The following is a 12673-nucleotide window of genomic DNA, read 5'->3' on the forward strand; positions in this document are numbered from 1 at the left end:
GCATTTTCTTCAAACATCACAGCATGACGGAGACTGGCATTGAGAGACAGCGCGCGGTCATCAATGAATGAGAACCTAAACTAAAGAGATCTGAGTGAAGTCTTCGCTTGAGCTGGAACAGTGGAAGCCCTCAAACGGACTGGGACAAAAGTCTCTGTGCGGACTACCGCTTCTGACCTTCACATCAGCAAGACGTTAGTAACTAAAACTTTTAAAAATTACTTCCCCTCAGTTACAGTGTTGGCTGGTGGTCAGAAAATTCCGTCCCGTCTGAAAATGTTTTGAGGGTGTTCCTGTTCACCAGCTAGCGATTTCCCGAATTTGAACCGAGTCCTTGTCGCGGGAAACACTAGCCTGAGTAGACCAGTAGCTAGCTTTCGTGACAATCTCTGACATGGACAAAATCATTGATGTGAACATTTCGAAGTGTACTAGGTCCATTACTAGTATACCATTTAGTATTAGCGGAATGAAATTGAATGTACCATTCTGCCGTCTCTTCCTTGGTCCACGTTCCGTACTGTAGTACCAGATTTGCAGAATGGGAGCAGCTCAGTTCGATCTCAGTAGCGAGTATTCCGGCAGTAGTGGTAACACTACAGCAGGACCCAGTGCAGCTGGAACAGCTAGAACGGGTAGCGTCAGTGAGTCGGTGGCACAAGGCGAGTTCTATGAAGAGAGCAATAGGCAAGATTACGTGTATCACGTAGCAGAGAAATATGGAGGTGAGTCCGACTCACCAGGTCATCATGCAGCAATGACTATGTCACTGACCTGGATGCTAGCGGTGTATGCTCTCGGTATGAATATCATGTCAGGGACACGGGGGATAGCCGATAGCAGGCACTATCAGCACCAGGGACTGCTGGGGCCAGGATAATTGGATTGTCTGCCTGTACAGGGACTGCGGGGAAGAGGGGGAGGGGGGGGGGGGGGAGAGAGAGGGGTGTTATGTTCGCCTCTAGCTCTGCGTGTCCAACTCTCACTCTCAGAGAACAAAAGGAGTCCTGGGACAAACATCTAACTTCTTCAAGAAACTCAAACGAATAATATGAGCTCACGCGCAGGGTTGCCCTGACCCGTGGCAAAGCGGTTTCCATGACATCACGTACACATACACATTAGGGGGGGGGGGCAATGCCGGGACAAGAAGGAGTGGGGCGGGGGGGGGGGGGGCAATGCCGGGACAAGAAGGAGTGGGGCCGCTGGGGCGGGGGGGGGGGGGCAATGCCAGGACAAAGAGGAGTAGGGCGGGGGGGGGGGGGGGCAATGCCAGGACAAAGAGGAGTAGGGCGGGGGGGGGGGGGGCAATGCCAGGACAAAGAGGAGTAGGGCGGGGTGCCGGAATGGGATGACTCCACTGTAACACCCAAGTCAATGTCATTTTGTGTTTTTCTTTGTACTGTTCTCATTGCGTGTGTGTTTGTACGTGTGTGTGTGTGTGTGTGTATGGTACATGGTGTCTGTGTAAGTGTGTGTGTGTGTGTGTCTTTCTACATGTATGTGTGTGTAATGGTTTGGCATTGTCTCCATCACTCACTGCCGTTCGTCAGTGCCGGGTTTTGAGACGGAAGTGTTATGGAGAAGGTTCGTACAGTTAGGTGGTGATAGGAGAGGTGTGCTGGACGCTAGCAAACTGCACACACTACAAACACGTGACACAAATCTCCAACTGGTAAGAGCATGTTGCTGTTGTTGTTGTATTTGGGTTTGCAATGGCGGCGAAGTGGAGGCATTTAATTACACACATTCTGAATGGTCCAGAATTCATACCGATGCAGACACTGATCGATTTCATGGGTGTCTTTAGCGGAATTCAAGGAATCTAATCACGACCATTCCATAGTGAACAAGGAGTTTCAAATTCTACCGGCAGACACCCCCATGCTTGTAGGAAACTCAGTGAACCTTAGCTTGCATAATAACAATTAACATCCATATCCACACCGACCTGGCTAAAATGTGGTTCTTTGCCGGGCTGGTATGCTGATATATTGTATGCTGATATATTGTATGCTGATATATTGTATGCTGGTAGATTGTATGCTGGTATATTCACCAGTGTCTGCTCTAGGATTGTAGCACAGCCGGGTACACGTGTACCTGGCGCAACCATTCCAACCGGGTCGGAGCCGGGTACACATGTACCTGGTTGGTTGGTTTATTTTAATTCTGACAATAAACGGGAACTAGGCCCAATGATATAAGGGCGAATGGATAAGCCGCATTTAGAAAAGAGAGGACAGGAATTAGAAAATTACGAAAGAAAAAGAAGTATCTGACACATACAAGCCATGTAGTCAGTCCTTTCAAAGTTCGAAAGTGTAAAAGTACCAACCGGGTCACAGGGGACCCGGTACTATATTTTCAACCGGGTCCAAGCGCCGCCCAACCGGGTGGATTACCCGGCTCACCCGGCGCTGGAGCAGACACTGATTCACCTACCAAGCGCGCAGCACTGCCGTTGGAGATGGTCTGGCCGGAGGCGGCAGGGTGGGGGGGGGGGGGGGATCTCCCTCGAGACAGATTTGAAATCGGAGTGCAAAATCCTGCATTCTGGGCACTTTTGGCATTGTGTGAAAAAAAGAAGTGGCCTGGCCAGAGCTGCTACGCCCATGCCTACATTAAATTGACGATTAAACCAATCAGGATACATGATTCAAATCAGAATGGACTCCAATCCTGGAGCTCTTGGCACAATTTTTTTGATACTTTCCTATGCTCTGGGTATGTACACTTTCCTGGCCTAGGTGTTCCGCACATTGCCACTTCACACACCCACCACTTCAGCCTATGCTAACAGAGCTATGGCCAGATCGGTAACCATGGAGACAGGAACGGGGTTGTACTCACTCCCGGACGAGTTTTACGTATTTGAAGACCTGGTGGAAGGCTTGTATACCTGGAATCTGCATGCAATCCAGCTGCAGACAGGATGTAAGTTCAAAAAAGTTACGAAAATTTCCTTGGTGCGAGGGTCGTTGGTGCGAAGCGCAGTCGCACTGAGGGTCGTTGGTGCAAAGCGCAGTCGCACTGAGTTTCCTGTAGTCTGTAGGATCATTAACACGTTTGAGTTATGCGGTGAAATATGTCTATAGCCCCATCAATCAAGGGTTAAACACTGAAAGCTGTCTATAACAGTTAGCCCGAACAATCAGGGGTTATACCCTTTTTCTCCAGCACACTGCCTTTCCATCGCACTGAATCTCCTGGTGTCGGTTTTGCGCACAGGCCCGAACGAATTTCTCTCTCATTTCAGTTCGCATTTATTGATTTTATCACCCTGGGCTTGTTGGAAGGATCAGGACCACGAGAATCCATCCTGGTAGGTCTCGGCTCAATATCCTTGGCAGTGCAACTTCCATGTCCTTTCGAAACTATCCCATCGTGCCTCGGAAAGGCACGATATAGTGCGCAAATCTCAGCATGTCTATAGATGTCATTAATCGCTTGGTGTACAGCACACACGAAAAGGGGGATCCCCGGTCAAAGTCTGTTCCCTTGTGGAGGGGGTTCCCCGTGCAGGGTAATTTGACTGGAAATTCTATGCATTTATTAGTCCTTGGTGTAGTGTATGTCTGGCACAGGTGTTTGCCCTATCAGAGTGCTGGCATTTACATGTTCTCCTGTAAGAAGAAACAATAAACGGAGTGAAGTGATTCAGGTAGTTCACAAAAGTTCAACTTTGGTTAACTTCTGCACTGACTGTGCTGTGAATGATAATTCAATCGTGCTGTTGTTGAAGCTTAGGTTTTGGTTTTGGTTTGGGGTTTTTTACACACAAAAAAAGACCACTTCGATGCCAAACATGAGCTGCAGCTGGGGAAGGACGCATGACATGAATTCTGGCAGTAGTGGGGAGGTTTAGGCAGCTCTGCCGACCTGGGACGAGCACTTGCTGAAGTTGTTGTGTGCCCTTACAGTGGGTCCATTTTTATTAGGCATCTGCCTGTTTTGGTTTCTCCTCTATAAACGAGAGAGCTTGGAAGCTCAGGGCCCTACGCTATGCTTTTTTGCCTTGATGACCTAGGGCGCGTTTGGTTGGTACGAACTAGAACAGGATTCACCAGAACAGCGCGTTTGGTTGGGACTGCACCTGTTCTGGGTCGGCCAGAACATGTTCTGCTTGCTCCGGCCTCGAGGCCGGAGCAGACCGAGCAGTTTCACTTTTTCACAGTGAAACCTGGCGGGAACATCGATTTTGCTCCCAAATGATCACGTGCATACGCTTTTGGGTTGGACTCGTCGTACCGTACAAAGTGACCATGGTGATCCATACACATTTTGAAGAATGCACCAAGTTTGGCACATTTTTCCACAAAAATGTGCTCTGTTTCTGGAGTAGCGTTTGGTTGGCATGAGGCTGCTCCATGTGCACCAGCTGTTCGATCCTGTTCTAGATCGTACCAACCAAACGCACCCCTAGACAAAAAAGCATAGGGATGTTATAAATTTTTATAAATTTCTACTTTTTGTTTTTAGACATATAAACCTGGGATTCGAACCCGCACTATCGCCCTGCATGCATCCCCCGATACACTTCGCATACATACTAATTCTTCCAAGTTGCTTCACGTTATGACCTTGTATTTGAAAGCCGTATTTGAATATGCATTGTGGCCAGCCGTCTTTGATTGTATGGTACGGTACGGGACAGGTACGGGACAGGTACAGGACAGGTACGGGACGGGTACGGGACAGGTACGGTCGAGGGTAATACGACACCATCTACCGCCTTGATGACGGCAAAAACAGAATAGGAATGTTATTAATTTTTCAATTTTCCTTTTTTTAGAGGCATTACCTGGGATTCGAACCCGCACTATCGCCCTACATGCATTCCCCCCTGCACTTCGCATTCATACTCATTCTTCCAAGTTGCTTCACGTTATGATCTTGCGTTTGAAAGCCCTATTTGAATAATGCGGCCAGCTGTATGTGGCCAGCTGTGTTTGATGATACGGTACGGTACGGGACAGGTACGGGATAGCGCCAGGCGTGACACAAACACACAAACACACAAACACCAAATTAAAGCTGTGTGGACCCTGGCTAGCGCCAGACGTTACTGAAGTAACGTCTTCTGCATAGCTACGGGAATAAAAGAATACTACTACTACTCTTGCCTCTTTCCGTCAGCTATCTTCAAGATCCTGACAGGACCACACAAGACAGTATTGGATAAAGCAAGCATTGGTGGCTTAGTGCGGCTCTCTGCTGACACGACTCTTTCTCAGGTAACTGCATGGCTACTGCATGGTAACTGCATGATGACTTCATGGTAACTGCATGATGACTGCATGGTAGCTGCATGGTGATAGCATGATGACAGCAAGGTGACCGCATGGCAGCTGCATGGTAACTGCATGGCAACTGCATGGTAACTGCATGGCAGCTGTTGCAAAGGAAGGATCCACGAGCTGCATTCGAACCCAGCACCCCTGTCTTTCCGGGACAGTGCCCTACCGATCAGGCTATCGGGGATCACACACTCATGGGTCCTTCTTGATACACTGCTCCCCCGCCCCAACAGGCTGTGTCCTCATTCCGTGCCTACTCGGGCGGGGTTACGATGGGTCGTGGGTTCAAACCCCGTGTTTCCATGCTTCGCAGACCATTGTAACAATAAAATTACCATTGCACTCTTGTTGTTACTGTGGTCCCTTTGTAGCCGTCAATGAACATTTTAAAATTTGAGCAAATATTATTCTGGTTTGAAGAAGGGCTGAACAGATGAGAGAAATGTGGTGACAAGGAGAGAAGCGCCGATAAGTGATGGGGTAACCGCGACGACTAGGGGAGAAGTTGTCGCTCTTGTCATTGTTTTTCTTCTTCTTCTTTTTCGCTGCAGAGCGCAATAGAAGAACGAGTGGATATCCTTCTTTCTGCTGCTGACCACAAACAACAAGGTATCCACGTAGAGTACAATTCTGATACAGTAAGACCTCGCTTAACCGCACACATCCGTTTTCCACAAAAATGTCCGGATTGACGAGGGGACCGGATAATCAAACACTGATTATGCTGGATGCATCCCGCATGCTGTATTTCTGTAACCAGCTATTTTCTTCCGGATGGCGAGGGATCCGGATAGAAGAGGACCAGATAAGCGAGGTCTGACTGTATAGTGATAGTGTTAGTGCAGCTCAACTGGTGAACAGTGAACAGTGAACAGTGGACAGTGGACAGTGTAACGTGTACAGGGAGCAATGAATAGTGTAATGTGTAATGTGTACAGTGAATTGAACAGTGTATTGTGTAATGTGTACAGGGAGCAATGAACAGCTGTGTAATGTGTACTGTGTACTGTGCACAGAGCACTGAACAGTGTACTGTGTAATGTGTACTGTGTGCAGTGAATTGAACAGTGTATTGTGTAATGTGTACAGGGAGCAATGAACAGTGTAATGTGTAATGTGTACAGTGAATTGAACAGTGTAATGTGTACAGGGAGCAATGAACAGTGTAATGTGTACAGGGAGCAATGAACAGTGTAATGTGTAATGTGTACAGTGAATTGAACAGTGTATTGTGTAGAGTGTAATGTGTACAGGGAACAGTGCACTGAACTGTGGGCAGCGCACAGTGTATTGTGTATGCCGAATGCAAACACACACAAACATACGCACACACACACACACACACACACACACACACACACACACACACACACACACACACACACACACACACACACACACACACACACACTGGTACTGGTACTGGTAAACACTGCCATTACGGTCACGTGTCCCCTTACGGGGCCGACAATAGAACGACGAGCGGGACCATGTTCGAGAGAGCCATCTCCAGCAGCTATGGATCTGGCTTATCATCGGAAACGATTCCTCTCATGGCTGCCGCTAGAAGTGGTCCATCACTCTCCACAACAGAGCGAACATTCCATGAGCCAACGCTCAGAGTCGTTCCAAGTCGTCGTCTTCGTGCGGTAGTTTGCTCCACTCGCAGGCTTGCAAAGCCTCGCGAAGGACTCCGAGGTCGGGGCGACGAGGAGAGTGTCGGCATCGTAACTATCCGACCAAGTCTCCTGTTGGTGAATACCCCACCTCAGGCACTGTTGGCCTCACACACACACACACACACACACATACACACACACACACACACACACACACACACACACACACACACACATACATCACTGGTATGAGTCTGATGAACTAGCTTCAAAGTAGCTGGTCGGAAAGCAATGCACAACTAGCCAAGCCGGAACTGTTTGTTGTCAGGCTGGACTGCTGGGCTGGCAAGAATTCTAAGATACACCGCGGACACACACACACACATACGCACACACACATACACACACACACACACATACGCACACGCATGTGCACACAGACACACATACACATGCACTTCCCGTAAGGAGACCATAGGTCTGTGGGGTCTGCCCTAGAGAAATATGAATAAATACTCCTATACTACTTACGCTTGCGTGCATCCATCAGAGTAAGGACACTTCCAAATTCAACGTTGATGTGCAGCGCACTCAGCCGTTAATATTTTCATTGTCAGTTGTAGATGGGACTAGAACATACAGATTAAACTGAAATTTCGCGTGAACCAACAGAATTTCCATGGTAAACATGGTTTTGGATCAGATAAAGGACAGCTTTGGTTTCCCTAGCTAGAGCTGCTGTACTTGTTCCGACCTGGCAGTCCTTACAGTTCAAAGTATGACATTGGGGGCGGGGGGGGGGGGGGGGACTTGCCTCGAGGAAGGGGGCCACATTGGGTTGGGGAAAGGGGCGCGTCGGGTCAAGGAGGCGGGCAAATGTGGGCACATTGAGTTGGGGACGGGGGCACATTCGGTTAAGGAAGATGGTGCCTGACTGGTGGATGTATATTTTACAAACACAGTGAAGCTTGTCGAGGTGACCACCTGTTCTAAAAGGCCGCTAAAAGCGGGACCTACACTGTAGGAATGCTATCCTCCAGTCAAATAACCCTGCCTAAGGAGACCATCTGGTTACAGAGACACCTGGTTACAGAGACACCTATTTACAGAGACCACCTGGTTACAGAGACCACCTGGTTACAGAGACCACATTTTGTCGATTGAGCGGTCGTCTTAGACAGGTCTCACCATACTTGAAATGTCTCACCGTCTTATTGTTGTAGGCTTCATCGACCTGGAGGATTTCACACAATTCATCCACTCCATACCGGAAATTGAGGCGCTGTTCAAACAGTTAGAGATATCACTTGCAAAGGACCGCACCGGCAAAGGTCAGTCAAGATCTGAAGTTGCTGTGACCCCACTGCCACTGCCACCATCAGCAACATCAGTGCAAACACCATTGCAAACACCATCGCAAACAAGCAAGACACCATCAGCAGTAGCACAGCCAAGGCAAAGTGAGATTGATGGCCCCCGCCCTTCCCAAGTCACAAGGGCAAGTACCCAGACTCTCCGTACCAAACCGTAATACACCCAGCAGACACTGACACACTACACAGCAGACACTGCCTCTTCACATGATATCAACTAGCTTTAAACAAACACTCACTCCCCGCACAGCATCCATCTCCCCCGACTCGGCAATCATTCCAGCACCGCACAGCGTAAACACCGCTCAGACTCGCTCTGGGAAAGCCTCAAGGGAAGGATCGACCCAAAAGGAACATTGGAGGTGACAACAACAACACCAGTCAACAATCGACCATCATCCATCAACTGGATCTGTTTGTACATGCTAGCTGCCATGAGTTGTACAGTTATGTGCTATTTCACTGTAGTGTCATGTGGTAGTGTCACGTGGCAGTGTCAGTGGCAGTGTCACGTGGCAGTATCACGTGGCAGTGTCACGTGGTAGTGTCACGTGGCAGTGTCACGTGGTGAACATGAACTACACCTAGCTGTGTTGGAAACATTGCACACGTGCAAGTACTTAGACCTTGATCTGTACTACTGTGTGTACAGAATGATAATTATGGTTTGTACAGTTATTTGGCGTTACTCCTCGTCGCTGTTTGAACAGTATTATGTGATTTATTCACAATATTGTAGTCCTCGTTTTGCCCCCTTCATTATTATGGTTGTTGTTAACTTCCAGCCGAGTCTCACGCGAAACGTGAATCTTTTTTTTTAACTTGATGAAATTCTACCTACGGTGTGAAAAGCATGGATTTCTTATTACCCCCTGAGGGGGTAGAAGAATACCGGTATTTTACTACTCCCTGCTCATTGCCCTTTAAACAATCATTATCAGTTGCAGGCTCTAAGCAGTGGAGCCATTATTCCCTGGTGAGAACAGTACTTGATGAGAAAGGAAGAAAACCGTTTGAACGAAACCCCTTTACACCCTATCAATGAAGTGTCCTGGACGGGGAGATGTGAACTTGCGCATTTGCAAGCGTGTTGTTTTCTTGCTTTGTCTTGAAAATTACTCTCCACCGCCCTTAGTTAAAAAGTTGATAATGCTAATTTTAGTGCAGGTGTTTCGTAATGCTAAACTGGATTAGGGGTTTTCCCTTGCGTGCACCTTGGTTACGGTCTTCTGCCTTGCGCCCCACGCCAGAGAACACTGTATTGGCCATACAATACCAAGGTATCGCCACACCGAACCGAATTGGCAGACAGTATTCCATCGAGGAACGGATGTGTCGACAAAACGAGCAGCGAAATGTTTGAAAAGGGCAAGAACACGGTTTTCCACCTTGTCAGAGCATTCAGGGCATGTGCTGGATGTCGCTCTGTCAATCACCACAACAGATTAACCAAGTACATGTACTTGTCTCTTGTATACTTCCCACTATCCTATAGACGTATAAGTAGTTTGTTTCTTCGCATAGCTTCTATTGTGAGACGATTATTCCCTGATGATAGTCTCAAGAAAATCGATTAGGAACATCAATTTTAACATACATGTTTTCCATTGATCATTTTCGTAATTTCCGCTTCGCTTATACTAGTTGGCGCCTTAATACTAGTTATCGTCTTCTCGTCGCCTACGGAATGGTGCCTACGCGCATCATAGTTCAGTAGGTCAGAAAGACAGAGACCATGATCACTACATATTGGATGTGCTCCTCCAGGCTCAGTATAGTCAGTGGTAGTCAGACTCTTCTGACAATACATTGAACTGGTGAGCAGTCACCAGCAACTAGTAGTGGTGCGCACCAGTGACATTTCACTCTTTCCTGCATGGTCAGAGCACGTTGTTAATGATGTTTGGCGTGGCACTACATTGTAGCTACGCTCTCCGCGCACTCACTTCCCACTTTTCCCTCCTCCCTAATACTAATTGATGTAAAATCTTTCAGTAGCCAGGGACCTTGCTATTCGCGAGCAATACTCTAACCAACTGAGCTACAGTATGACTCTTATCCACAGTAATGGTAAATCTATCCATCTTCGATCAATCATTATCTGGCTTGCATCATACTGGCAACTCACACCAATCAAGAGGGCCCTCGGCCATTCGCTTGATATCATGGGGAGCGCATCAACCTATGTCCACTGCGAGGAAATACAAATTGCAATTTCAAATTTGGACTTCACGGAGAATTTCACAAAGTGGTAGGAAATTAGAGTGTGGTGTGACTGATGATTTTTTCTTTCTTTCATATCTGGCTTGCAGGTGTTGAGTTTCGGAGAGAAACGAGCAGTACGTGGCATGTGGCCTCTAATTTCCTAACACTTTGTGAAGTTCTCCGTGAAGTCCAAATTTGAAATTGCATCAGATACAGTAATGATTAGACAGACTCAGTAGGATCACGGCAGGTTCACTGGATGCGTGCCGCAGCCACCGCTAGCACTGCATGCAGGGAACTCAGGCACAGCAGGTGCAAACATGTTCCTTGAGCTACGCAGGCACATGGCACCACAATGAACCAGGGCAAAGCCAAGGCGGCAGCGCAGCAAGGAGATTAAATCTGCGCGTATGGCTCCTTGCTCTTCTCAGCCAGGAGAGACGCGATCCGCAAGAAAAGCGCGCATTGGCATGCTTGCCATAGCCACCAGAAGCAGAAAGCACAACGCGCACGAAGGAGGCATGCTCCAGGCATGCTCAACACTATTTCTGTATACTCTTTCTCTATTCGGCCATTGTTCATCACTTTTTCTACGCCTTTGGTAATATGGAAATCCCCCGCGATAAGCGTGAAGCTTTTGGGCAACCCTTTTGAAAATTGTACTTGACAACCAAAATACCCTCTTTAATCTAGCAAGTGTGGTTTGGGAGACGCGAACCCTGCAAATTGGGAATAAAGTTATGCACAAAATATGCGCAGTTTCTCTCCAATGGGCACGTAAGAAAATGTGAGAAAGATAATTGCTGACAGGTGGAGACAAAAAATGAATGAGAAACAATCTCGTACCGTTGAGAAGCCACGTGGGAATTTTTTTTTTTTTTTTTTTTTTTTTTTTACTATGTTCACATTCCCAGCTCGAAAATAATAAGAAAGACAATGATACTGAGACTAGGACGAATTGAACCAGCTGAAGGAGTTCATCGCAACAAGAGCAGCTGAGGCTGACCACAATGTCCAAGTGTTTTGAAGTAAAACTATTTCAAAAAGAAACATCCTCCACTGCGCGGATTGTTGCCAGTGCAGCGGACGAATCGTTCCTCAGCAACAAGCGCTTCTGGCGAAGGCCTGTGTATAGTACACAAGAGAGTGGAACTTCGATAAATACACCCAGTCTGATGCCCGTGGAGATCAACAAGCAGCGCAGAGCAGCACCACAACCAGCATCAGCAGCGGCAAGGACGACAGTAAGATCGGACACAGCATGGATTGCGATATCCTACATGACACCTGTGGAGCACAGGTCCGGACTCCAGGTCAGAAATCACGGGGCTACCAGCGTGACTCGCCGCCCGAGACGCAAGCTGCGAAGTTTAGTGTCACAGTTGGCAATGCATTTGCATCTCTCAGTCAGGATGGGGATATATCTGTGCAATGACTGGACGACGCTCGCACCTGGGAATAACCAGTGCAACTGGCACCCAGCATGCTGACTCCACACAGCTCAACCTCCTGCTGACGTTAGCTTGTAGAGTTTACTCTCCAAGTTTGGTGAACTTCGTCATCTACTCCACCAGCAGGCAGTAGATATTGCCATGGTTACAGAGTCAAAGCTTACCTCGGACAAATGCTCACAAGTGGAGGCAGCCATCCCAGGCTACTCCGGCCCCAGTGTCTGCTCCAGAGCCGGGTAATCGACCCGGTTGGGCGGCGCTTGGACCCGGTTGGAAATATAGTACCGGGTCACCTGTGACCCAGTTGGTACTTTACACCAGGGAGTAGTAGTATTGTACTACTCCCTGCTTTACACGTTCGAACTTTGAAACTTTCAAAGGACTGACTACATGGCTTGTATGTGTGGCAGATCATGCAGAGGCGCGCGTCTAATACATGACTTTGTGTACCTGGCTCCGACCCTGTTGAAATGGTTGCGCCAGGTACACGTGTACCCGGCTGTCCTACAATCCGAGAGCAGACACTGGGCCCTATCCGCCGGGACAGAACTGCCAATGGTGGCGGAATTGCTGTCTGGCTGAAGCAGGGGCTCGTTTATCAGCACTTGGAGAGATACCAATCCGATGCTCATGAGGTCATCTGGCAGACTGTTTTGAACACGCAGAGCCTGAAGACGGCTATTGGAGCTGTCTACCGCCGACACGGCGCTGCTCACACCATCCTC

The 12673-nt window shown here is 48.1% G+C and overlaps 1 protein-coding gene across 1 annotated transcript; it reads left to right on the forward strand.

Moving 5' to 3' along the window:
• Positions 1–58: 58 nt before the first annotated feature.
• LOC135819961 (uncharacterized) lies at positions 59–9315 on the forward strand. The gene is made up of 7 exons (XM_065333260.1): positions 59–194; positions 527–725; positions 1554–1675; positions 2751–2937; positions 5140–5237; positions 5852–5909; positions 8143–9315. Exons 2-7 carry the CDS (start codon positions 542–544, stop codon positions 8448–8450), a joined length of 957 nt encoding a protein of 318 aa, XP_065189332.1. The 5' UTR covers positions 59–194; positions 527–541; the 3' UTR covers positions 8451–9315.
• Positions 9316–12673: the final 3358 nt, after the last annotated feature.

The sequence above is a fragment of the Sycon ciliatum genome, chromosome 6 (assembly GCF_964019385.1).
Source record: "Sycon ciliatum chromosome 6, ocSycCili1.1, whole genome shotgun sequence".
NCBI lineage: Eukaryota > Metazoa > Porifera > Calcarea > Leucosolenida > Sycettidae > Sycon > Sycon ciliatum.

Excerpts from the sequence above, each read along its gene's own strand:
- LOC135819961 (XM_065333260.1), top strand. The coding sequence starts at position 542 with ATGGGAGCAGCTCAGTTCGATCTCAGTAGCGAGTATTCCGGCAGTAGT. Across the intron at positions 1,676-2,750 it reads GTGACACAAATCTCCAACTG|GTGTTCCGCACATTGCCACT; the intron begins GTAAGAGCATGT and ends TTCCTGGCCTAG. Across the intron at positions 2,938-5,139 it reads AATCCAGCTGCAGACAGGAT|CTATCTTCAAGATCCTGACA; the intron begins GTAAGTTCAAAA and ends TCTTTCCGTCAG.